Genomic DNA, 25,518 nt, shown 5'->3' with positions numbered 1-25,518 from the left:
AACTACATTCCCAGCCTCCACGTTTAAACCAGGAATTCTAGATATTCCCAATGAGAATAGAGGAGTTGAACATAAGGAGAAAAATCACTTGGCTGGGATAGGCCAGCAAGGATTAATTAGGAAGGTGAAATTATTTTTTCTCATTTCTCTACCCATTTTTGCTGGTATGCTTAACTTGATATAGTAATTTGGACTCTATTTTTCCTAGGAAAAAGAGATGCTCGGTAGCACTGTGTCCATATTCTGAGACCAAAGTTGTTAGCATAACTGCCCAAATTTTGCCAAGGAATTAGTTGTTGCTGGAAAAATATCCAGAGCTCCTATGTTTGCTATCCAAAGAGTTCCACAGTATTGTGGGGTAAATGGCATCTCACTATTGACTAGACATGTGCCAAATGGCTGGTTGGTACTCTTTATGCATACAAAACAGGCTTTAGATGTATCCTTGCATATATGAAGGTGCATGGTAATGATGAGCTAAATTCGCCACTGATTAATATAGTAGCTCTCTAACATAATGCACTTCTTAATCAAACTTAAAATGAGGAACCATCTTGAGGTTCCTTGATGACTTAGTTTTGTTTTGCTGTAAATATATTTTGATTATAGAATAAGGAAGGCAAAAGGCTTTTTTCATAAGATCCTGAACTCTTGATATTCAGTATTTCCTATGTTAACTTTATAAGCTTTGTTAATAAGTGACTTTATGAATGTTAGGAAAGTTAAGAAAGGTATCTTGAGAAAAACCCTACATTTCCAATGCACCTTTCATGTGAATCATAATTTTAAAATTTGTTTTAACTTTTAAGATACCAAAATTATGTTACTAAACCAAGATTTAACTGATATCATTCACCAGTGGGTGTGATTTTATACAATTTCTTCTGTTGAGTTTCCAATTCAGTGTTGTTTTTTTCCTTTTCTTTTCATGAGTGCTTAATACTTTTAGATTCTATTACAAAGCTTACAAAGCCAGTTTCCATTTGCTCTGGCTTACATCCTCCATCGTTACTGTGTGTGTGTGTGTGTGTGTGTGTGTGTGTGTGTGTGTGTGTGTGTGTGTGTATGTAAAGGAGACACAGAGGGAAGGAAGTAGGCAGGAAGGGAGAGAGAAAAAAAAATGAAACTGAATTCCTGTCAGCTCTGACCAGGTAGTGAACCCTAGACAGTTTTGAATCAAACCATGCACATGTGGCAAATGCAGATCTGTTCACTATTGTTTTGCTAGTGCATGTTAGCTGTGGTTATAAGGCAGACATATTTCCTAGACTTTTTGGATCCTCATCTAAATAACAGCAGCAAATAATGAAGTATCTACAGCTTAGCCATCATCTTTCTGTTTTCTTGAGTCCAAATTGAAGTTAAAATGGAGCAAGAGACCATTTTATTTATTTTTTAAATCCCCTATCAGCAGAAAGTAATTAACTGAAGATCCACAATTAGCCTCACAGCAGTCCATATTAACCACCTCCACCCATCCCAGGTCTTTTCAGAGGTGGCATAATTCTGAGATTATTTTGCACTTGAAACAGAGACTTGTAATAAGTAGCTTGAAACACATTTAAGAGTGTGAGGTTTTTCCCTTTTTCTTCTTTTGGGTTAATGTCTACCATCTCTAATGATAATTTTCTGGTTTACAAATGGTTTAAAAAAACACATTAGAAGTCTGCTTCTTTCCTAGCTCATATAAGTAAGTAGCTGCTTTCCTTTAGCTAGAAATCCCAGTGTTGAATTAGTTGCTGGATGAAAAAGAATTGACAAAACAAATCAAATATTCAAGCAAAATGAAGAAAATTTAAAGAGGGCCTACTCATTACCATTGATGACTTGGTAAGGTACAATTACTAGCTCTGCCTTGTTTACCTTTTGGTTTTGTTTTATTTTGTTTTAAGGAAATGTTTAGTTCTATACTTGCATAATTCAGATACTGCACAAAACTCAACCCTGGGAACCTATTCTGTGGCTCTCTGAATGTTTTTATGTAACTTGCTTTTATAGGTTTAAATTACATTTTGTGACACTGTTTTGTGGTTAAATTAGAAACTTTTTAAAAAGTTAAACCTGTGATAAGTAATTGTCACAGTTAGTGCCCTGGTACAATACTAATTTGAAGTGACATGTCCATACTGGCCCTTAGTAACATGAAGAAGCCTAACAGGTGTGAGGGGTGTGGCTTCCCATGGGCTCTGTTGAACTTCTAACCAGAGAAAAATAGCAGAAAAAGTGAAATGAACCTTGAATAAAGCTGTCAGCAGTAATTATCTCAGCAACACTTTGTAGGGAGTTAAAATAAGCACTGCTGCTTTTATAACCTGAACATACTGCATCCAAGATAGATTTTTCACCCAGTTAATGTAAACTGGTAAATACCTTTCAAGAGATAGTTCCATAGATCCTAATTAAGCAACAACAATTATTATGAAATATAAATTATTGGAAGACATTCATATATGTTTATTTTAACATGATTCTTTTTAAGTTTTTGTAACAAAAAAGTTTTCCTCATGCTTCTTGCTTTGTTAAGCCATTATGGTGTGAAACATCAACTTGTATATAGAATATCATATTCTCTTCTGGGAAGGATGTTTTTACAATTAGAAAAACACTTAAAAGTTTAATTTTCAGTTATTTTGAGAGGTGTTCAGATTGGCCCATATGAAACATTGTAATACATGTGCACACTGCTGTATTTGAGTACATTAGGAACCAGGGAGGATTCGATACATCTTTTTTGTTTCAAAGCTCAATTCATTGTCATTTTGTTTGGACTAGTACTTTAAAAGTATACTTTAATTTTCTTGACAAAATAATTCAAATGCCCTGACTGTGTGCCTGCCTGAGAAGCATAGAGAAGTTAAAAGTGAGATGTTTCTTTACAAATTTCTAGGTTATAGCAGCTAACCACAAGAACAAAGAAAAAAAAACACAAGATTTTTGCAGCATAAGTTATTTTCTTTATTTCTTTCACCCTATTTTTTATATGCCTTGAAATCTATTTCTGTGGTTTTGATAATCTAGAGACATATTTCTTTTTCATAATTGAGTTTTACCATGTTCTTGTACCCCCCAAATTAAAGCCTTAACAAGTGAACCAGACTGGGTTCACATATCAAGTGAAGATAAAAATCATTAAAGAAAACCTAGGAATCAGCTTATGTTAGTTTTGATTCCACTGTCTTATATATTAGTTCTGTGATCTTAGATGAATGTGAGCTCCATTTTACTTGTCTGTGGAATGGTAATGTGGCACACTATACAGGTTCATTCTTACAGATAATAACAATAGGTATGACAGAATGAAATTCAGCTATTATGATATATATTTTGCTATTCACAAACTTAGATTCTAGAAAACAATTAGCTTTGTCATAGCAGAAACTGTTTGCCCTTGGCTATATCCCTAGCACTCTGAGTTCTTCATACATTGTGGTTGCTCAATAATTTAGTTAAGTACTCTACTAAAAACAAGCTTAATACTATCTGTTCACCCAAATTTATATGGCAAATTCCATCAATCTTCAAGTATAAGTAGATGGGCAAGCAGACAGACATTCTCAAACCCTTACAACAGTTTATGACTTAGAATACTTTACAGAAGTGGAAATGGAGATCTGAGAAAATAGGAGAGTTTTTCAAAGTCATATAGCTATTAACCACCAGAGTTCAGATTTCAAACCCTGGCAGTTTGACTTTGGAGTCCAAGTTCATGGTCACTCTTGCTTTTATACCTCTGCAAGGAACTATATGACATCTACTTACCAAAGAAATCTCATACAGTGATACATGTTTTGCCAGAATCTTCCTGTCTCAGGTAAAAATTATTTGGGAGACCTGGAGAGAACAATTTGGCATGAAATTCCTCATAATTCAGTGGAATGCTCTCAAACAGCAAGTCCCTTGATCCTCTGCATTCATTAAAGCAGTGTTGCTACTTCCCTTAGGATTACTTCTTCCCCCAGTGACATAAATGTTATACAGGGTATGGCCTGGGAAGACGTCTACAAATGTAGGACAACAGTTTTGATCTCTAGTAATTTGACTTTTCCCCTCAGTCCACTTTCATTCCTTGGCCCACCCACATTAAACCTTCACCTATAAGATCCCCCTTTGTTTCCACCTAACTCACCTCCCATAGGGATTATCGTCTTCTCCTTTAGGAACTTTCAGAATAAAAGATAATTATTTCTTTTAGAGTCCCCAAAATAATAGATAAGCAAAAAGCCTAAGGGTAGGCAAGTGCAAGACACATTTTTGGGATCATTGAGCAAACAAACCTATATACAGTACAAAAAAAAGTAATAACTGGAAAAGATAATTCAGATTGTGTCCTTGAATATCATAGAAAAAAAAACTGTTCAGAGTGACAAAAAAGAACTTGGAAATCATCCAATCCAGAATTTTCATTTTGCAGGTGATAAATATGAAAGTTGATCAAGATCAAATAATAAATAAAAAGCAGATTTAGAATTTTAACCTAGGTCCTTTGCTTTATGTACAGTGGTCTTCTCATATGTTATTCTTCCAATATTTTTACACAGAATTGTTTTACGGACAGCATTGAAGGGAGAAAGTCATAATAGGGTACTATGTAGCCTAAAGACATAGAAGAACAATATTTGGTTTGCTTCAATACTCCCAACAGAAAAGAAGTGTCTGTAGACCAGTTAAATGTTTTGAATCTGAATGTTCTCAGTAGGCTTAACTGGTCTCCTAAAAATACTGCAACAGACAAGACTCCTCTTTCCTTTGCACCTGGCTGCCTCTTGTTCTTTTCTTTCAATTTTGGTTAACTTCATCTCAAAAATTGAATGGGAAACCTATGGCAGGTTCTACTTTGGACATCACTTTGTAATTTATCCCTTTTAAGATTTCAGTCATAAGCAGATAGTGAGTGATATCAGAGATGGTCTTTTATAAGCACTCTGAGCTATAATATATCTAAACAAACACACTTTCTGCTAGATGGCACTTATGAGAATATTATGATGGAAGAAATAAGAATCCCTTAAAAATCCAAATACTTTATTAGGAAGAAAATGTTTTACTAACTATTGGTAAATATCCTTCAGATATCTGGATGTGAAAAAGATTAATATATTTGGTTGCTTTGTGTATGTTTTAGAACACATACTAATTAACTGTAATTGACATATTAACTGTAATTGACATAAGCTTGTGTAAAACACTCAAATGATAACAGTAGTGTTATCTAAGCTTAGATTCTTAAAGATAGAAATAATTAGACCTTGCAACTGAAAATATCTATATGATAATCCTTCCTTTGTGAAGGAGTCAAAGTGCGTTGTGCATATATGAATTTAAGTTAACAAAATAAACTAAGTTCACCATGCTAGGCACTGTTTCACTTACCATCTTTTACTGATGTCGACAAAGATATTCCTATTTCTCAGATGATGAATCCAAGATTTTATGAGTTTATGTACCTTTCCTGGGAAATGACAAAAATAACAAAAACCAGGCTTCAAGACCAAGTTGCCTGGATTGAAGAGCTAAACATATTATAATAAGAATTTAATAAGTGTTTTTGAATTACCAAATTATAGACTCTGAGTAACTGTATAGTTAGTATAATTTATTCATCAACTAGCTCTAAAGTATTAAGTAGTATGGGGGAGAAGAGCAGAATCAAAAGAATATGTGCCTGTTCCTAATCAGAGTTACTGATTAGAAGCAATGCTGTTTGTAATGTTTTTTCCCTTTTCTGCCCTCCACCAGAGGGTGCTCATTAGCAATTAAATTCCATAAAGCAATAGAGAGAGAGGAAATGAGAAGCAAAAGCCATTTTAATTCACATCATAGATTATTGGCCTCTGTGCAGGAGTCTACTTTATAATGGAATCCACTTACCCCCCCCCCCGCCCCGACTGTGTACTAGGAATTCCTAGTTCAATCAACCCAGTAATATTCTGCCTCTGAACTATATCTCCAGCCCTATTTTATTTTAGAAAGGGTTTCACTAATTAGCTCAAACTGGCCTCATACTTGGTGATCCTCCTGCCTCAGCCTCTTGAGTAACTGGAATTACAGATATGCAGTCCCAATGCCAGAGGCAGTGGCAAAACAGAAAATTTCATTCAATTGAAGTGGCTTCTTTGGTTTAAAGTTGCCTTGCAACTTGCCCACATTCCTGATGCTAGTACTATTCTATGGGTAAACCTGATCATTATCTCTAAATACATGTAAGGGAAACTATGCCACTAGGCAGTGTCAGACTGGTCTAATAGGTTGTAGTTCTTGTTGTATAACTTAATGCTCTTCAAAAGTTTTCTGGTATTCTGAAGTACTTTCAGAACTTCTAGTGTGCTTACTAAAATCAATAAGTAACAAAATCTAAGAATATTGAGGTATCTGTAGTTTGTTAACAAAAGTGTATCTGTTTGGAAACTTTGTTATATTTTTCTATGGTATAGTCTGGTTTGGGGAGCTGAAATGCAATAGAAGATTTAAAACAACAACAACAACAACAATAAAAACAAAACTGCTGGGGCTGGGGCTCAGTGGTAGCGCACTTGCCTGGCATGTAAAAGGCACTGGATTCGGTTCTCAGCACCACATATTAATAAATAAAATAAAATAAAGTCTGTCAACAACTAAAAATGTATTTTAAAAACTTCCTGTATTGAATAATCTCTTTTTGATTAAGAAAAAAAATACTGAAGGTTGTATAAGTGTGGGCACACATATATGTGGGCAGTTTTAATGTGAATCAGACATCCAGTGATTCTGTGTGGTTTTAAGAGTTGTGGCTCAGTGATACAGCGCCTGCCTAGCACATGTGAGGCCCTGGATTCGATCCTCAGCACCACATAAAAATAAATAAATAAAAGTATTGTGTCCAACTACAACTAAAAATAAATATTAAAAAAATCTTTTCAGATTAAAAAAACACAAAATATACAAGCAGGAACATTTTAAATTTTTAAAATATATATTTCCAAAAATTTTTAAGAAAATTTGAGATAGTTAAACCAAGATACTTATTTTCATTTTGCAACTAGCTATCATCTCTTTTTAAAAATAGTTAATAGTTATAGTTATTTGAGAGAAAGTTTTGTTGTTGTTGTTGTTTGTGTGTGTGGTGCTGGGGATTGAACCCAGGTCTTGTGCATGCTAGGCAAGCACTCTACCAATTGAGCTATATCCCTAGCCTGAGAGAAAGTTTTTAATTAGGAAGCTTTTGATTTGTCTACGAAAAGCATGGTCAGGCTATCTTTAGGTAGATGTGAGATTTGGGGAAAATTTTACCTTCTTATACCTTAGTTCCTTCCCTTCCCCATAAGTGGAAAGATCTTTGTGTGGAGAGAAACTGTCTCTCATTTAGAATCTTTTGGGGATGGTGGAACTACTGATAGTTTAAGAACAGGCTTGCTGATATCTTCTTTCTGGAAATTATTAGCTTGGAAAGAGGCAGAGGATACTTGGCAAGGGAAGATGTGGCATCTTCACTTGACTCAGCTAAGACTTTCATGATTTGTCTCCTGGTTGGAATACTGGCAATTGATGAATTATGAGGACCCTTCCAACTCTAATATCTTAAGAGCCTAACATGAAGCTATCTATAGAAGCCATCCTTGTTTCTTCCCACTCTGCTTGTTTTTATAGTAGCATTTGTGCTTGTGTATGTAGCAGAAAAACTTTACAATTTGTTACTGTTGGTACTTATTTCATAAACCTTACCAACTTGCCAAATCAATTGAGCACATAGCAAGGCCAGGCCGCAAACACCATTTTTTTTTTTTCGAGCTATTTACACAGGAGTTTTGTAGATAATTGATCTTGACCTGCTCATCTTTTTTACTATTCCATTGGTTCCAGAATATTATTAGTCATTTCCTTTTTAACAGTGTGCTTTCTTATGAGGTGACTAAACTGCTGTTTAACCCTGCTACAAGAATGTGGCAGTGGGCTAGCCCAGACAAGTGGATGTGCACTTGGTAACTAGCATTCTTAATAAGCTTGCTTCAACCTGCCACAAATTAAAGCTCTGTGACTTTTCTAGCACATTAAAAGAAAAAAAAGCTTGGATTGTGAATAAAAATAAATAAGCTTTTTTGATTTGCATTCTGATTGGCAGTAAATGGAATTTCAGCCTCATGACTCAGTTTGACTTTAAACTGCCTCAATAATCTGTCCAGCTCAACAGTGAGCATCTGCAAATTTTAAAGAAGTGACCCAGCAGTCATCTTCAAGGATCCCTACCATAAAAGGCTTTGTGTTAGAAAGGTGATGAAGAAACTCCATGGCCTTTGGGGTTAAATCTAGATTGCCACTTAGTAGCTAATTTATGTTGGACAAATTACTTCCTATTTTGTGATCTGCATATCATAATCTTTAATTTGCAGAGTTGTCATGTATGGTAGATATATTATGTTAAATGTATACTGTATAGTACCTGGCAAATTATGGTCTCCAGGAGTAGCTGTTTTAATTAAGCCAAAGAAAATAATTATTGTTTACCAGACTACAAGACATGATATAGTAGAGCCTTAATAGTTGTTTGAATACGTTTTAACTGGCCATGAAATGAGCTGCCTGATATTAATTTTGGCTCAGTACTTAGTACCTATGTGCCGTGGGCAAGATTCTTCATCTGTGTAAGGCTTAGTAACCTCATCTTTAAAATGGGTATTACAGTAATACCTGTGAGCAGGTTCATGAGAATTAAGTGGGGCAATGCATACCAGTACATATTGTGAGCTCTTTATTGAGCTCTTTACTTGAATTATTATTCAATTAAAAAAAAATATTGAGTAGTTTCATGGGTGTATACGTATTTAAACTTTTCAAATTATACCGTATAGTGGGTTGTAGGTGAATTACATGTCTATATAGCAATACTCAGTCATACATTCACACCTTTACAGTATTATACTGATTATATTCAAAGCTAATGCCCAGGAGTATTCCCAACTTGGATTGAATTAGTTGTGGTGATGCCTTTTTAAGAAAATGACAAGCTTGAGATATATTTTTAAAAATTAAAACAACTTTCTTTCAGTAACATTCTTGTTAAAACATAGCTGTAATCCCAGCAGTTCCAGAGGCTGAGGCAGGAGGATTTTAAGTTCAATCAAGTTCAGCCTTAGCAATTTGGTAGGACCCTATCTTAAAATTCAAAATACAAAGGACTGGGGATGTAGCTCAGTTTTAAAGCACCCCTGGGTTCAATTCCCAGTTCCAAAACGTATACAGACACACTCACAGCATATTTTACAAATCGATATGTATATCTTTTAAAAAAAGATTAGTAGATATGTCACATACCAGAGGTAAGGAGCCAGTAGGTTGCTTAACTAGACCTTCTTAGTGATGTATTAAGATCATACCCCAGCCAGGTGTGGTGCCTGTAGTCCCAAGCAACTTGGGAGGGAGAGGCAGGAGGATCACTGAGTACAGCCTCAGCAAATTAGCAAGGCCTAAAGCAACTTAGTGAGAACTCGTCTAAAAAAAAAAAAAATCCTGGGGGATATAGCTCACTGGTAAAGCATACCCCTGGGTTCAGTCCCCCATAATGACCCCCCTCAACTCCTGCAATTCATACCTCGTTAGAGCTGAAGGGATCTGGGAGGTCCTTTAGTTGGTCATCCCCCATATTTTACAGAAGGTTCCTAATGACTGACTTAAAGTCCCATAATTCAGAACTTCTAACTTCCACACTAAAATGTCTTAGTCTTTGTCAATAATAATTAGGAAGAAAGAAAGACTACACTATATATTTGGAAGAGGGATAAAATTTGGCTATTAAAAAAAAATACTACTCTGAGCGGGTGCAGCTCATTGGTAGAGTGCATGCCTAGTATGCTCAAGGTATTGTGTTTATTTCCCAGGACTGGTCCCCCTCAAAAAAAATTTTAAATAACTAATTAATATTTTTTTTAAAAAAAGTAGTATTAAGAAGGGCCTTATAGGGGCTGGGGATATAGCTCAATTGGTAGAGTGCTTGCCTTACATGCACAATGCCCAGGTTCATGCCCAACACCACAAAAAAGATGGGAGGAGAGCTTATAAATACACTGAGGATCATGCTTAAAATAATACTGCATTTCATTAATGACTTACCAAAGATAGCCACTGATCAGTCATGATGATTTGTATAGTTTTGCAAATTACCTAAATATTTTCTTTTATTAATATCTATAAGTAAAACATTATGCTTTCCTATTACACAAGAGAAAACATTGAAAACATGCTAAAATTTCACAAAGAAAGTCCTTTTTTCGTTTCTTAGTTTTTTCAAATAATTGTCATTATTATGTATGAAAATTACTTACATTAGTACACATTGCATGGTTCAATAGTTCACAACTTTTTGTTCAAAGGATCCCTTTATGCTTTTAAAGAAATCACCAAAGACCTCAGAGGACTTTCAGTTTCTTTGACTTTTATCTGTTGACATTTACCATTTTGAAGAATTGTTGAGAATTAAATATTTAAGGTAATAAGCCAGTTGCAAGTTAATATAAATATTTTTATGAAAAGTCATTGTATTTCTAAAAATTGAATAAAAGTGACATAATTTTTACACTTTTGAAAATCTCTCTACTGTCTAATTTAATGGAAAATAAAAGGATTCTTATGTCTTCTCCTTCTGCATTTAGCCTTTCAATGCAGAGTATGAAGAAGATCTAGCCCCACACAGATCTGTAGATGGAAAAGGGGAGGAGTATGTTCATAGTTTTTCCCAGATAATTATGAATATTTTTCTTTGATACTAAACCAGAACTTGACAAGTGGTAGATTCCTAAAGGCTAATATCAGTGTTAAATCTGAAGCAATTTTCTGAACACATTTCATTATATAATATAAAGAAAATCACATGTTTATATCACCACTGATCTCATCATAAGTCTTTAAGCATTGAGAATCTGTCAAACTTGTGATGACTGATATTTTTCCAAATTTTAAATTTTTATTTGAAAACTCATATTTTGTTATTGACAGTTAATGCTATTAGACCTGTTCTTGAAGTGGTAGGCATATTTTTATCCATTTTGGAGAAAAGAACCCTGCCAAATACTCAAGTGGAAAATGTGACTGATTCAGCATACAATGCAAACAATTGCAGTTTTTCTTCAATATGACAATCATACTTAGGTATGCAGTATGAAACCTCTATGTACACTTTCCATTTGTCACATAGAGTATTAAATTATATCAAGAGTTAAGCTTTAATTAAAAATAATAATTTTCACTTATTCAAGAGGGACATTCTTAAGTAAAACTGGCTTTTTTTTTTTTTTTCTTTCCCCTCTACTGGGGATTGAATCCAGAGTTGCTTTACCACTGAGACACATCCCCAGCCCTTTTTATTTTTTGTTTTGAGACAGGGTCTAACTAAGTTGTTTAGGGTCCTGTTTAGTTGCTAAGGCTGGCCTTGAACTTGTGATCCTCCTGCCTCAGCCTCCTAAGTCAATGGGATTACAGGTATATGCCCCGTGCTGAGCCCAAACTGGCATTTTTATAGTCATTATTGGCAAGTCACATTTTATCAAGTTCATCCAATTCACTGTATGTTGTTTGACATTCAGAACCACTTTGAATCACTATATTGTTCATAGAAAAATAAAAAGTAATGTTTGTTGAGCATCTACTGTGTGTGAAGCATGTTCTTTTTGCTTTACTTATTTTAGCTCAACATTATTCCTACCTTATGAAGAAAGTAGTAATCTAATATTATCTTTCTTAATGTATTGTTAGAACAAGAGTGACTTTTTCCATTGTTGATTTGTTGGTTTTCATTTTTTCTGTTGTCTTCTTTGTCTTATAGTTGTATATTCATCATCTTCCCAAGACATTTTTCCAAGTATCTTTTAAAGCCTGTTTACAAGGGCTTTTAACACTTGTATGTTTAAGGACAGACCTCTAGGGATAATCATGAAATTGATAGTAAATAACCTTGCCCCCCCCTTTATTCATCAATCTTCCAGGTAAGCTGTACAATCATCTGAAATCTGATTGAGATTATTTCAGGATAATTTATCTTTTCCAAACACTATATTGTAGTTCAAAGTTCAAGTATTTGGGGAAATACTGGGAAAACACTCAAAAGACCCTGCTTCTACTCTCTTAGAGCTTACAGTATAAGGTTTTTTGTCTGATCTACCTTTGAGTTAGAAATACTATCTGAGTTAGAAATACTATCTATATTCTTATTTGTTATGTAGCCGGGTCCAGTGTTTATTTCCAGTATAATTTTAGATTTAAATTTATAGTATTCACTCAAATGAGGATCATTGTTCTTTTTTAAAATATATATATTTTTTAGTTGTAAATGGACATAGTACCTTTATTTTGTTTATTTTTATGTGGTGCTGAGGATCAAACCTGGTGCCTCACAGGTGCTAGGCAAGCGCTCTACCATTGAGCTACAACCCCACCTCAGAATCATTGATCTTTGTGTAGGAAAGCTTTATTGAGTTTACTAGTTTATAAATTATGGTAACCTGACAATGTGTTTAAGTATGAAGATTTAGCTAGGTAGCAAAAGAATGTAAGTAAAAGTGTGATTGCTGGAGAAAAGAATTACCCATCAGATCTTTTTTTATAACACTGATGCACTTTTGCTGTTTGAAATATTGTGTTTTTATTATCTCTTGTGTTTTGGAGTTCTATTCAGGTTTTTACCCTGAATACATCTTTACCTGTAGTATTATACAGGTAAACTATTAGTCTGTAACAAATTGGTGTGTGCATATTAATTAATAGACAAATAAATCAATAACACCTTATTCTGAGTAATTCATTGTAGAGAATAATTTTTCAGCAGTTTGATTCAATTGTGACAATTATGTTGGTGTATATGATTGACATTTTTCTCCAGGAAATCATAGAACACAAATAACTACATCGATTTATAAGTCACATAATGTATCACACAAAAGGTCAATAGGTCATAGCCTCTCAGGGTTAGAGATTCTAAAATTCTGTTTCTTCTACCAATCTCTCTCATTTCTATAGATATCCAGAAGATTTTTTTCTCCCAGATATGCAGCATTTATTAGAGTACAGAATTAAATAATAAAATGAAAAATGTTGACATATGCTTATTTTGAATTTCTGACACTTGTTTTATTGGGACTAGGGATTAAAACCAGGGTAACTTACCACTGAGCTGCATTGACAAACCCCCTCACCCTCTTTCTTTTTAGTATCAGAGATTCAACCCTGAGGCTTAACTATTGAGCTGCATCAGTAGTCATTTTTATTTACTTTGAGGCAGAATTTCACTGAGTTTCTTAGGATCTTGCTAAGTTGCTGAGCCTGGTCTTGAACTTGTGATCCTTCTGCCTCAGACTTCCACATCTCTGGCAATATAGGCATGTACCACCTTCGCTGGCTTGGGAGACTATTTTGAATCTTTGCTTCAGTGATAAAGAATTACAGTCTAACATGACCAGAAAAAAACTAAGTAAACTGAGAATAGATTTTGAAAATTGGTCACAGTCCTTATTTCTGGTTGGTTAAAGTAATCTTATGATTATAAAATAACCATAAAAAAGTTAACTGTGATATACAGATTAATTAACTATGATAATATGTTCTCTAAATCTATATTTTTAAAAAGTAATATTCAACTATAAAATCAAACAAGTCTTCAATTCCTCTTTCCTTTCTCTAATTTGTTGCAAAATAAATACCCCCAATGTAATAGTGTTGACACTTTATGATTGCATAATCATTCAGTTTTACATATTATCTCATTCAATCTTCGTAGAAACTCTGCAATCATTCAGATTATATTAGTCTCTTTTGTAAATTAACAACAGTATATTATGCCATTTTCTAAATAAAAAAACGAAGGTACAAAAATTCTAAGTGATTTTGCCCATAGTTATAGGGAAATTGAGTGATGTAACCTAAGTGGACTGGGCATCTCTGACTTCCTATCACTTATGTAAGTTTAAGTAATGAGTCCCAAGGAAACATTTAATCTAGCCTTGACATTTTGATATCACTTTCTGAGTGATTAGTGTTCATTCCAAATAATCCACAATCCTACAGAGAGAGACTGCCTGGTAAAGATATAAACCAATCCTTACCCAACTTCTATTTCTTTTTCTTAGTGCATCTCTTGTCTCATGAACTGGTATAGATGTTTCCTTAAAACAAAACAAACATCATGCCTTTTTTTTAAAAACCGGTCCTAGACATCTAGTAACTTAGAAAATCTAAACCTTTTAATTTTTTTTAGCTCAAAAATCCAAAAGCAGGAGTGATGCAGAGACTTATTTCATTACTGGTAGATAAAAGAGAAAGTGCTACTATCTTCTCTCCTCTTATCTTCAATAATAATTAGTAGTATGTATGGGGAAGGTTAATGTTGATAACTCTGGGGGCAAACCCATTGAAGAGCCCCCTTATAGTACAGTGTATTTTAGTGTTTTCCTCCAACTCCTTTAAATATGCATTTTTTTCTTTTTAATTTATACACAATTAACCTGCTTTCAAAGGTCAGCACAGTAGAAGACTAAAAATAATGATCATTAGAATTATAACAAATCTTCTGCCTAATACTGTACAGTTTCAAAGCCAGCTTTTACTTACCTTATCACATTTAACACTTCGGAGAAGAAAAAAAAAAGTCCATTGAGGTGGTCAGGGCAGAAGTTACTCACCTCAATCAATAAACAAGAAATCTGTGGAAAAGAGAAATGACTTTCCTAAGATCAGGAGGGTAGGCAGTACTCGAATCAAGGTCTTCTGGCTTCTAGTCCAGGTCTCTTTCCATTATATCACATTGCTTCTGATTGTCAGTGACATTTACTATCATTGCTGTTTTATTACCAAAGGATTAAAAAAGAGTAGAAGAAATGGACTTTTTTCTAGTGAAAACTATTGTGAAAGTAACATGTTGAAATTTAGTCTATGCTTTTTATCTAACTTAGCTTTGTTTTTGCTTGTATTAAAGAGAAATAAGTAGATAGACTCAATTGTGACAATTATGTTGGTGCATATGATTGAATAAAAAGGTTCAGAATTGATGAAATTTTGCACTTTTTAATTATTAATTAAGTCTTCTAGCCTTTGTAAAGTATAATCTCAAAATATTTTGATGCAAAAGTAAGAAAACAGAAACCTCTAACCAGACTAAAAGAAAGATAGAATAACCAAACAGTATAATCTGTACAACGATGCACAACTCATATGATTGATAATACCTGGAGAGTAATATGAAATTTCTATTTTCCATTCCAATAGTTGTTTTAAGATAATTAACTTGATTAAACACTTTTGAATTCTAGTTATGTGTAACTCTTCTGCTATTCTCTCTGAATTTATTTGATTTCAACATATAGGGAAATTCCAATGCATTGGAAAAGTTAATGTAGCCTGAATAAAGCCTCAACATATATCAGTGTAATTCATACCTCCCCCTAATATTCCAAATGATATTTTTAGTGTGCTAGAGAATGCCATTTTATTCCTAATAATAAAAGAAATTTATTTATATCATCATCACCTAAGTTCCATCATCACCTAAGTGCCATTTTATCTACACCAAGAAAAAACACACTCTTTGGACTATTTTCTTTGTTTCTGGTACTGGAGACTGAACCCAGGGTCTCACACATGCTTAGCATTCATTCTACTGCTGAGCTACACCCCAGCTCTTAATATTGTTTTAATTCTTCTATATAATAAAAAATGAATGAAATATAAATAACCTGTTGATAGACAAATTAAATGCCTGACACAGAATATACCATATATAACATGCACTGTAGTAGTTTAGTAGTTATGTTACCTAAAATTATCATTAATGAATTGTTGCCATATAAATTTGCTTGTATTAGACTTTTTTTTTCAAATTATACTTTCATTTTTTATTTTCCTTAAGGTATGCTAATACTGAAACATGTAAAAATTTAAATGTATCTTAATTAAAAACAAAAAATGCCTTTAGCAGATACTCTTCGTGTACCCTTACTACCCTGAAAGTTATAAAACTAAGGTATTATTCTACTAATCTAAAAAGTAGCAGATACATACTGGTATTAGAGAGTGTGTGTGATTGCCTTATTTTTGATGTGTTACAGTTTTCTGGAGCCCTGCTCTATCATCTAATGAAAATTATCCTTGGCTACCGTAATATATATGTATATATACCATATGTAGAAAATCTTCAAGTTTCCAAAGCATTCTTGGTAATGTAATTATACTCAGGCTACCAGAGTAAGCTTTCTAATCTAGATTCAAAAATAATGAAAAAAACTAAGTCTTTTGTGATACATGGCCACATTTTGTTTATCAATGATGTGTTTACTTTCCACAGATGTGTCTTGCTGAATCAGGGATCTCTTATCCCTGCCACCGACTTACTGTGGGAAGAAGATCTTCACCTGCACAGACTCGGGAGCAGTCAGAAGAAGTAAGCCTGTTTGCTAGCTTTTCAGAAGGCCTATATCCTCCACCCACTTGCCTACTTCCTATTCTTTTTATCTGCTACAACAATGCATTGGAAAAGTTAATGTAGCCTGAATAAATTCAGTAAATTCCTGAAGGCAGAAACTTTCCATGCAAGGTTATTGCTAATGTGTTCCTTCATGTAGTGTTAGTTTCATATTTCAATAGACAAAATTCAGATTGATTGTTTGAAATAATTTTTACTTAGAGCTGTCAGGTTAACAAAGAGTTCTTTTTTTTTTTTTTTTCTTCTCTGCTGTGTAGTTGACTACATTTATTGGGATTGATTCTGGAGGTCCTTTAACTCATTGAGTTAGAATACCTTCTATGAGCCAGATATGTCTGCATTGGATAATAAAGATAAAAAACAATGTACCTATATGAAGGGTAATAGATCTGTAAGTTGGTAATGATGACATAATATAAAAACTTTAGTGACAGCAGTACACACAAGGGTGCTGTGGAAACAAAGCAATGAGGCAGATAAGATTGAACATGCTATGTATGTGCCTCTGTATGTCTATTTAGGCCTGTAGGATATTTTTTTAGTAATTTTTAAATTTTTACTTATTTATTTATTTTTATATGGTGCTGAGGATTGAACCCAGTGCCTCACACATGCTGGGCAAGTGCTATACCACTGAGCCACAACCCCTGCCCAGGTCTGTAGGATATTAAAAGGTAATATCTTAATTCTGTTCCATGTCTACAGGTAGTAATTCTATGCCTAACTTTGACCTTGGTTATAAGGGGATGGTAAAGCAAACATAGACAATACAGTTTTTTTCATTTAAAAAATATTCAAACTGGGTCTGGTGGCACACTTATAATCCCAGCATTTTAGAAGGTTGAGGCAGGAGGATCACAAGTTTGAGGCCAGCCTCAGCAACTTTATGAGACAATCAGTAACTTAGCATGACCCTGTCTCAAAATAAAATCTTAAAAGGCCGGGGGGAATAGCTCAGTTGTACAGTGCTCTAAGTTTAATCCCCAGTACCAACAACAGCAAATTATTCAATGAAAGTTGGGGGTGAATCTCAGTATTAGAGTGTTTATCTAGCATTAGCAGGGCCGGGTTCAGTTGCAGTATCGGGATACTGCACATACAACAATAAAAAACAAATACATGTACAAAAATAAAAAGTACTTAATGAACTCTTACTATGCACTGTGAGAAGTTATCACCATCATTTTAAGTGAATATGAATATGAATATGAATCAGAGCACCTAAATGTGTAAGGCACACTTTAATAAGGAGTGAAACAGAGTGTAATACAGTAATAGTAGGGGAATTCAATATCCCACTTTCAGATCATCCAAGTCAAAAATTATTGAAGAAACATTAGATTTACACTATATACCTTAGACCACATTGGCCTAAGAGATTAAGAGAAGCTGTAAAGTATTTCCTTTAGGGAAAAAGGTAAGAGTTCTAGACTTAATAAGGAAAGAAAAAAAAATTGTATGCTGTGGTTGCTAAGATTTGCAATAAGAATGACTCTTCCATTAAACTTTGAAAAAGGAAAAAGAAATTCCTGTGAGTTTTGCTGTCACACTTCAAACTATAAAAATTATGCCCACAGTGTCTGATAAGTGTTTATTTGGTTCAGATGGAAGAGGCATTAAATGTAAGTATGGGAATGTAGGCGAACACATAGTTTATTTATATACACACACACACACACACACACACACACATATCTCGTTTGGTACTATTCAAAATTTCAGGCATCCATTGGGGGTCTTAGAACATATCCCCTACAGATAACGGAGGTCCACTGTACTGTCCAATAAATTGGATACACTAGAATAAATAGGTAAATTCCTAGATGTACACAACCTACCAAGACTGAGTAATGAAGAAATGGAAAATCTGAATAGACGAATAAAGAGTAAAGAGATTGAATCAGTAATAAAAAGCCCCGGTCCCAGTGGTTTCACTACTGAATCCTACAAACATTTAAAGAATGAATACCAGTTCTTAAATGTCTTAAGGATAGAATACTTGCAAACTCATTATATAGTTTCATCATTATCTTGATGTCAGACAAGGAAAATAAGAAAATTATAGACCTGCATAGATGAACATAGATGAAGATATTTTCAACAGAATACTAGTAAACCAGACTCAATAGCACTTTAAAAGGATAATTATTTCCCATGGTTGAGTGGAATATTTCCCTGGAATATAAGGATGATCATACCGAAACCAATAAGTGGGATGGATTCAACCTGAAAAGCTTCTCAGCAAAAGAAATCAGTGAGGTGAAGAGAGAGCCTATAGAATGGGAGCAAATTTTTACCACATGTACATCAGATATAGCACTAATCTCTGGGATACATAAAGAACTCAAAAAACTTAACACCAAAAAAACCCCCAAAAACAAAAACAAATAACCCAATCAATAAATGGGCTAAGGAATTGAACAGACATTTCTCAGAAGAATATATACAATCAATCAACAAATATATGAAAAAGGTTTAACATCTCTAGCAACTAAAGAAATGCAAATCAAAACTACTCTAAGATTTCATGTCATGCCAGTCAGAATGGCAGCTATTAAGAATACAACCATCAATAAGCGTTGGCGAGGATGTGGGGGAAAAGGCACACTGATTCATTGCTGGTGGGACTGCAAATTGGTGCAACCAATCTGGAAAGCAATATGGAGATTCCTTGGGAAACTTGGAATGGAACCACTATTTGACCCAGCTATCCCACTCCTCTATTTATAACCAAAGGACTTAAAAACAGCATACTACAGTGATGCAGCCCCATGAATGTTTATAGCAGCACAATTCACAATAGCCAAACTGTGGAACAAACCTAGATGCCCTTCAATAGATGAATGGATAAAGAAACCATGGTGTATATATATACAAAATAGAATATTTCTGAACATTAAAGGAGAATAAAATCATAATATTTTTAGGTAAATGGATGGAGTTGGAGAATATCATGCTAAGTGAAGTAAGCCAATCCCAAAAAACCAAAGGCCAAATGTTTTCTCTGATATGTGGATGCTGAAGTTGGGGGGAGCATGGAAGGAATGGATGATCTTTGGATAGGGCAAGTGTGGAGAGAGGGGAGGGAGAGGGTATGGGGGTAGAAAAGATGGTGGAATGAGATGGACATCATTACCCTAAGTACATGTATAACAACATGAATGATGTGACTGTATTTTGTGTACAACCAGAGAAATGAAAAATTGTGCTCTATATGTGTACTATGAATTGAAATGAAATTTGTAATATATGGCGTTCTGCTGCCATATATAACAAATTCAAATAAATTAATTTTAATAAGCAAATAATTATAAATAGTGAGTTCTTGAATATAGCTTAATTTCATTATTCCGGAATTTATACATATGTCAAAACTTATTATACTCTATAAATATATACAATTATTTGTCAATTAACGTTTTTTAAAAATCTCCTCCAAGTTTATCTAAATGCATCAGAGGAAATTATCAGTGAATCACAAAATATATTGATACTGGTTGAAAGTTTCTAAACTAAAATATAAATATAAATAAGAAAATAAATAAAAACAACATCTAAGACCATTAATATGTGGTTTAACATGTGTTATTGGAGTTCCTACCAACCAACAGAGAGAAAGAGATAGAGGTTGTAGAATTTGAAAGATAATGAAGAATTCTAAAGAACTTTATAAAATTAATGAAAGATAATCAATTATAGATCTAAGAGACTCAGAGTACACAAAGCAGGATAAATGCAAGTAATTACTTATGTCAATATGTAATAGTCAAAGTGCTGAAAACCAAAGATGAATCAAAAGTATTAAAAGTTATTCAAGTTAGAAACAGTATATTTAAAGAAATAGATACAAAAATAACATCAGAAAGTATGCAGTTCAGAAGAAAATGGATGACATGCATGACTGAAGGAAAGAACAGTCAAACAAAACCTTAAATGAATGGTTAAGAAAGTTATTTAAGGAGAAAAGGCATGACAAACAGATAAATTTATAACTACACAAAAAATTAACATTGACAGTTATCATAAAAATGTAAGAAAATATTTGAATTATATATTTATTTTAAATCTCTTTAAAAGACAAATACAAAAACCAAAAGATGGCTGAGGTTGTGGCTCAGAGGTAGAGCGCTTGCCTAGCATGCATGAAATACTGGGTTCAATCCTCAGCATCACATAAAAAGTTCAATTTTTTTTTTTTTTTTTTTTTTGGGAGAGGAACTGTGATTGGGCAAACGGGAGAATGGAGAGGAGAGGGTATAAAGACAGGAAAGATGGTGGAATGAGATGGACATCATTGTCCTAGGTATATATGTGACTGCACATATGGTGTGACCCAACTTCATGTGCAATCAGAGAAATGAAAAATGCAGTTGTGTATAGTGAATCAAAATTCATTCTGCTGTCATATATACATAATTAGAATGAATAAATAAATTTTAAAATAAAGCATTGTTTTAATAGACAAAGAACTTGAATAGACATTTCTCTAAAGAAGATAGACAAATGTCTAATAAGCACATGAAAAATGCTCAACATTATTCTTCCTTAGGTAAATGCAGTTCAGAATTACAATGAGATAACACCTCAAACTCATTAGAATACTACCATTTTTTTAAAAAAAAAAGGAGGAAGTGACAATGTTGGCAAATGTGTAGAAGATTTGGAACTCTTGTATATCGTTGATGGGAAAGTAAAAGGATTCGGCTACTGCGAAAATCAATAATGGCAGTTCCTCAAAAAATTAAAAATACAAGTGCCATATGATCCAGCAATTGTACTATTGATTATGTACAATAGTACAATAGCTCAGAGGTAGAGCGCTTGCATAGCATACATGAGGCACTGGGTTCAATCCTCAGCACCACATAAAAATAAAGGTAATGTGTCCACCTACAACTAAAAAAATAAATGTGTAAAAGAAAAAGTTTTATATATATATAAAACATTGACAGTTATCATAAAAATGTAAGAAAATATTTGAATTATATATATATTAGAGGAACTGTGATTGGGCAAAGGGGAGTGTGGTTTTAGATAAGTAAGGTCTTAGATATTTGTAAACCCATATTCATAGCAGTATTATGTACAATAGCTAAAACATAGAGCAGCAACTCAAGGGTCCCTCAACATATGAATGAATAAACAAATGTGTATTTGTACAAGAGCATATTAAAAAGGAAGAAAATTCTGGCGTATGCTACAACATGAGTGAACATTACGCACCTCTGCCCCATATAAGTTCCATCTCTTCATCTTAAAAACAGGTTCAGATTTTCTCATCTGAATATATATATTTCAAACCTGCACCATCTTACTTCGTCTCTTCTTTCCCTCCCCTTTCCCCCTCTTTATTTATTTCCTTCTCTCTCCCACATACACACACACACATACACACACACACCTCACACACACAGGTAAGAGTGATCTATGCTGGTTGACTCTACATCTTCTATTCATGTAATTCAAAGTTGGCTTCTTCCTTCTATGTGACTAAAGTTGAACTTAACTGTTAAAATCAGAATGTAATTTTGATAAGCCACCATGTTATATCATATCCTTTAATTTTCATAGCACTTCTGGGGTTAATTTTAGTCGTATCTTGTAACTGGAATGTGAAGACACCTGTGCAGAGTCATTAGGAAAATGATAGAATATTCAACCCTAGGTCTTCTGATTATAAATTCAGGTTTCTTTGGTAGTTATTTTCTCATAATACTGTTGCTGTTTCTTGACCTCCTCTACCTACTCTGTTACCTGAACTAAAAATCTCAGCAGTGATTTTTTTCGTTTTCCATTTTCTTTATCCTCAAGTCTACTTGGTCAATAATTCTTATCAGTCCTACTGAAAGTATATTGCATTTTTGTCACCTTTAATTAATTCCCATTGCTCCTGCTCAAGTATAGTATCATAGCTTCTCCTACCTGGAACTTTGAAATATGTCTCCCTTCTCATGTCTGCAGGTCTCATGTCACCGAAAATACAGATATCAAATTTGTTTCTTTGAACATTCCTCTGCCTATATCTCTAGTGGTTTCCTTATTGCCATCATAGTAAAGTCCAAATATCTTAGCATGTCAATTTGAGGACTGACACAATCTAGTTCCATCAAACCTTTTTTTCCGTTACTGCCATTCTACATTTCTTTCCCATACTTAAAACTGATTATTCAGTTTGATTTTTTTGAATTATTTATTGATTTTTAAAAAGATATTCAATTCCTCACTTGCATTTTTTCTCTACTTAGTATACAACTGTCCTCTATACTAATCTTCCCATACACATCTTCTACTATATTAATATCTTTCTTCAAGGTATGGATTAAATATTAGCACTTGTGGAAGATTTGCACAGATTAAATCATTCTGTCCTTTATTCTCCAATAGTATTTTTTATACTTATATTGTATCTTTTAGACTAAAAAAGATATGTTTGTAACTAAATATATCTTCCTTTTAAGTTGAAATTTCTTTTTTATGGTTTTTATTGGTGGTACCTTATAATCATACATAGTAGTGGGAATCATTGTGACATATTCATACCTGCTCATAATTTGATCGCTTTCATTTTCCAGTGTCTCCACTCTGCTCTCCCCTCTCTCCTCCTTATGGTTTCCTTTCTATTTACATGAGCTATCCCCCCCACCCCCTCTAGTTTCCTCAAGTGAGAGAAAACATTCATCCCCTGACTTATTTCACTTAGTATGATGTCCTCCAGTCCTATAAGTTTACCAGTAAGTAATATAATTTTATAGAATGGGAATTTCTTAAATGCTAGAACCATATTTTATCTCTGTATTCCTACCTTTTAACTTGTGCCTCAACATAATAGGTAGTTGGTGAATGTCTGCTTCAAGGCACATCTAGTTCAATTATAAGCTTGCTTTAATGACAGTTACATGTTCTAAGTTTTTGTCTCAAACAGTTTGCTTATCATCCCCTCCAGGAAGTTTTCTCTGATTCCTCCCACCTCTAATGAATTAGGCACTTTCCTCAGAATTTACTTGTTTTATTACTTATCACTCTATATTATAATTATCTGTATAGTGCTTATAAAGAAGACATAGACTGTCTTTCATACAAGTCCAGATGTGGTGCAGAGTAGGGCTTTATAAATGTTTGTTGAATGATAAAGAGACTAAATGAATGCAATATATAGCTGAAATAGAATTTTTTAAATGTTAGGTGTTTTTAAAATTCTGAATAAATAGCTTCTAGATTTAAAGAATCTTCGAGCTTCCATGACTGATACCAAGATATTATCTGTTCTCCTCAGCAAATATTAATGGGAAAAAAAGATTATTTATCTCAGTTTTTAGAAAAAGCTTTTCCTAACCTGTTAGATGTCTGATAGGAAAATGTGAATAGATTGGGAGTTCCTTATACATAATTAAGTACCTCATTCTTGCAGATACTTCAATAATTCATATTTGAAATATACTTTTTTCAACAAAATTGGCTTTTTAGATACCTCCCTTTAAAGATGATATGGTTGTAGGATTTCATTTTCTAGGATTTTTAAAATTTATTTTTTATTATAGATGGACACAATATCTTTATTTATTTTTATGTGGTGCTGAGGATTGAACCCAGCACCCCTCACATGTGAGGCAAGCACTCTACTGCTGAGCCTGAGCCCCAGCCCCAGCTCCTCTTTTTCTAAGATTTTAACAGATTGGGATATTCTATTTTTGTGATGACTGAATGAATAATGGGTTATAGAGTCACACAGAGAAAGAAAAATCATATTGTTAAGAAAAGAGGATATTATTTGATTGAAAACTGAACTTGGAGAAAGAGAATTTGGAGAAGGAAGATAGATGTGGGACAGTAAGATAAAAGGGATGAGAAAAGAAAAAAGGAATAGTCCCTCCCCCATGCCCCTTAACCCTGCTATTTATTAACCTTATGCTTCTCAGGGAGAGATGAATCCTAGACAGAACTAAGGGAGAGGTAAATCCTAGGTAAAACAAAGTAAAGGGTAGATGATAACTTAGCTGACAGAGGATGTAAGGTTGTCATGCTGGTCCTTTGCTTATTCCACTTACCTGTGCATTGTAAAGGAACAGGTAGTGGATCTTGTAGATTTGAACCTTTACTTCTTTAAGCCACAAAGTTAAAGGGAAAATCATGCTGAAGATATTTGAAACACAGAAGGAATTCAAGGGCAATTGTCTTATAGTGTATTGTTTGAAAAGGAAACTTCCTCCTTTAAAATAAGAAGGGGTGGGGCTGGGGTTGTGGCTCAGCAGTAGAGCACTTGTGCTAGACCCTGGGTTCGATCCTCAGCACCACATAAAAATAAATAAGTGAAATAAAAATATTGTGCCCAACTACAACTAAAAAATAAATATTTAAAAAAAGAAGGGGTCTTGAATTATTTTAAGAGAGAGTGAGAGAGAAAGAGAGAGAGAGAGAGAGAGAAAGAGAGAATTTTTTTAATATTTATTTTTTAGTTTTTCGGCGGACACAACATCTTTGTTTGTATGTGGTGCTGAGGATCGAACCCCGGCTGCACGCATGCCAGGCGAGCACGCTACTGCTTGAGCCACATCTCCAGCCCAGGTCTTGAATTTTTAAGCTGTTGAATAGAGTAAACAAGGAGGAGATCCAGCTCTACAGAACAAAATACTAAGGGAGGGTTAGGATTGTGTATAGAACCAAGACTTTTATGAGAAATAATGGTAGAGTCAGAATCGCAAGTTAATGGCTTAAGAGAAACACCACTCATTAATGCATCAACAAATATATTTCTTATTTGCCTTGTCTATTGAAAAAAATTAGACTGTCTTAAAGACAAGAGAAAAAATATCATTCTGGGCATTAATACTTGAGTATGGCTTGACTCGGTGGTGCGTGCCTGTAATCCCAAGGGCTGGGAGGCTGAGTCAGAAGGATTGTGAGTTCAAAGCCAGTCTCATTAATGGTGAGGCACTTAGTACCTCAGTGAGACCCTGTCTCTACATAAATACAAAACAGGACTGGGGATGTGGTTCAGTGGTCAAGTGCCCCTGAGTTCAATTCCCAGTACCCCCCCAAAAAAAATTTTTAAAGATTTAAAAGGACTGGGAATGTATAAAACACCCCTG

The 25,518-nt window shown here is 34.0% G+C and overlaps 1 protein-coding gene across 5 annotated transcripts in view; it reads left to right on the top strand.

Moving 5' to 3' along the window:
• Positions 1-25,518, top strand: part of Faf1 (Fas associated factor 1) — a 384,137-nt gene that overhangs the window by 243,724 nt on the left and 114,895 nt on the right. For all 5 annotated transcript variants that reach the window (XM_078026234.1, XM_078026231.1, XM_078026233.1 and 2 more), the window contains one exon: positions 16,295-16,390. In XM_078026234.1, coding sequence (XP_077882360.1) covers positions 16,295-16,390 — 96 coding nt within the window. The remainder of the gene's footprint in view (positions 1-16,294; positions 16,391-25,518) is intronic.

Source organism: Ictidomys tridecemlineatus, chromosome 11 (assembly GCF_052094955.1).
Source record: "Ictidomys tridecemlineatus isolate mIctTri1 chromosome 11, mIctTri1.hap1, whole genome shotgun sequence".
Lineage (NCBI taxonomy): Eukaryota > Metazoa > Chordata > Mammalia > Rodentia > Sciuridae > Ictidomys > Ictidomys tridecemlineatus.
Note: the sequence above shows the minus strand (reverse complement) of the source record. Positions and strands in the feature narration are given on the sequence as shown.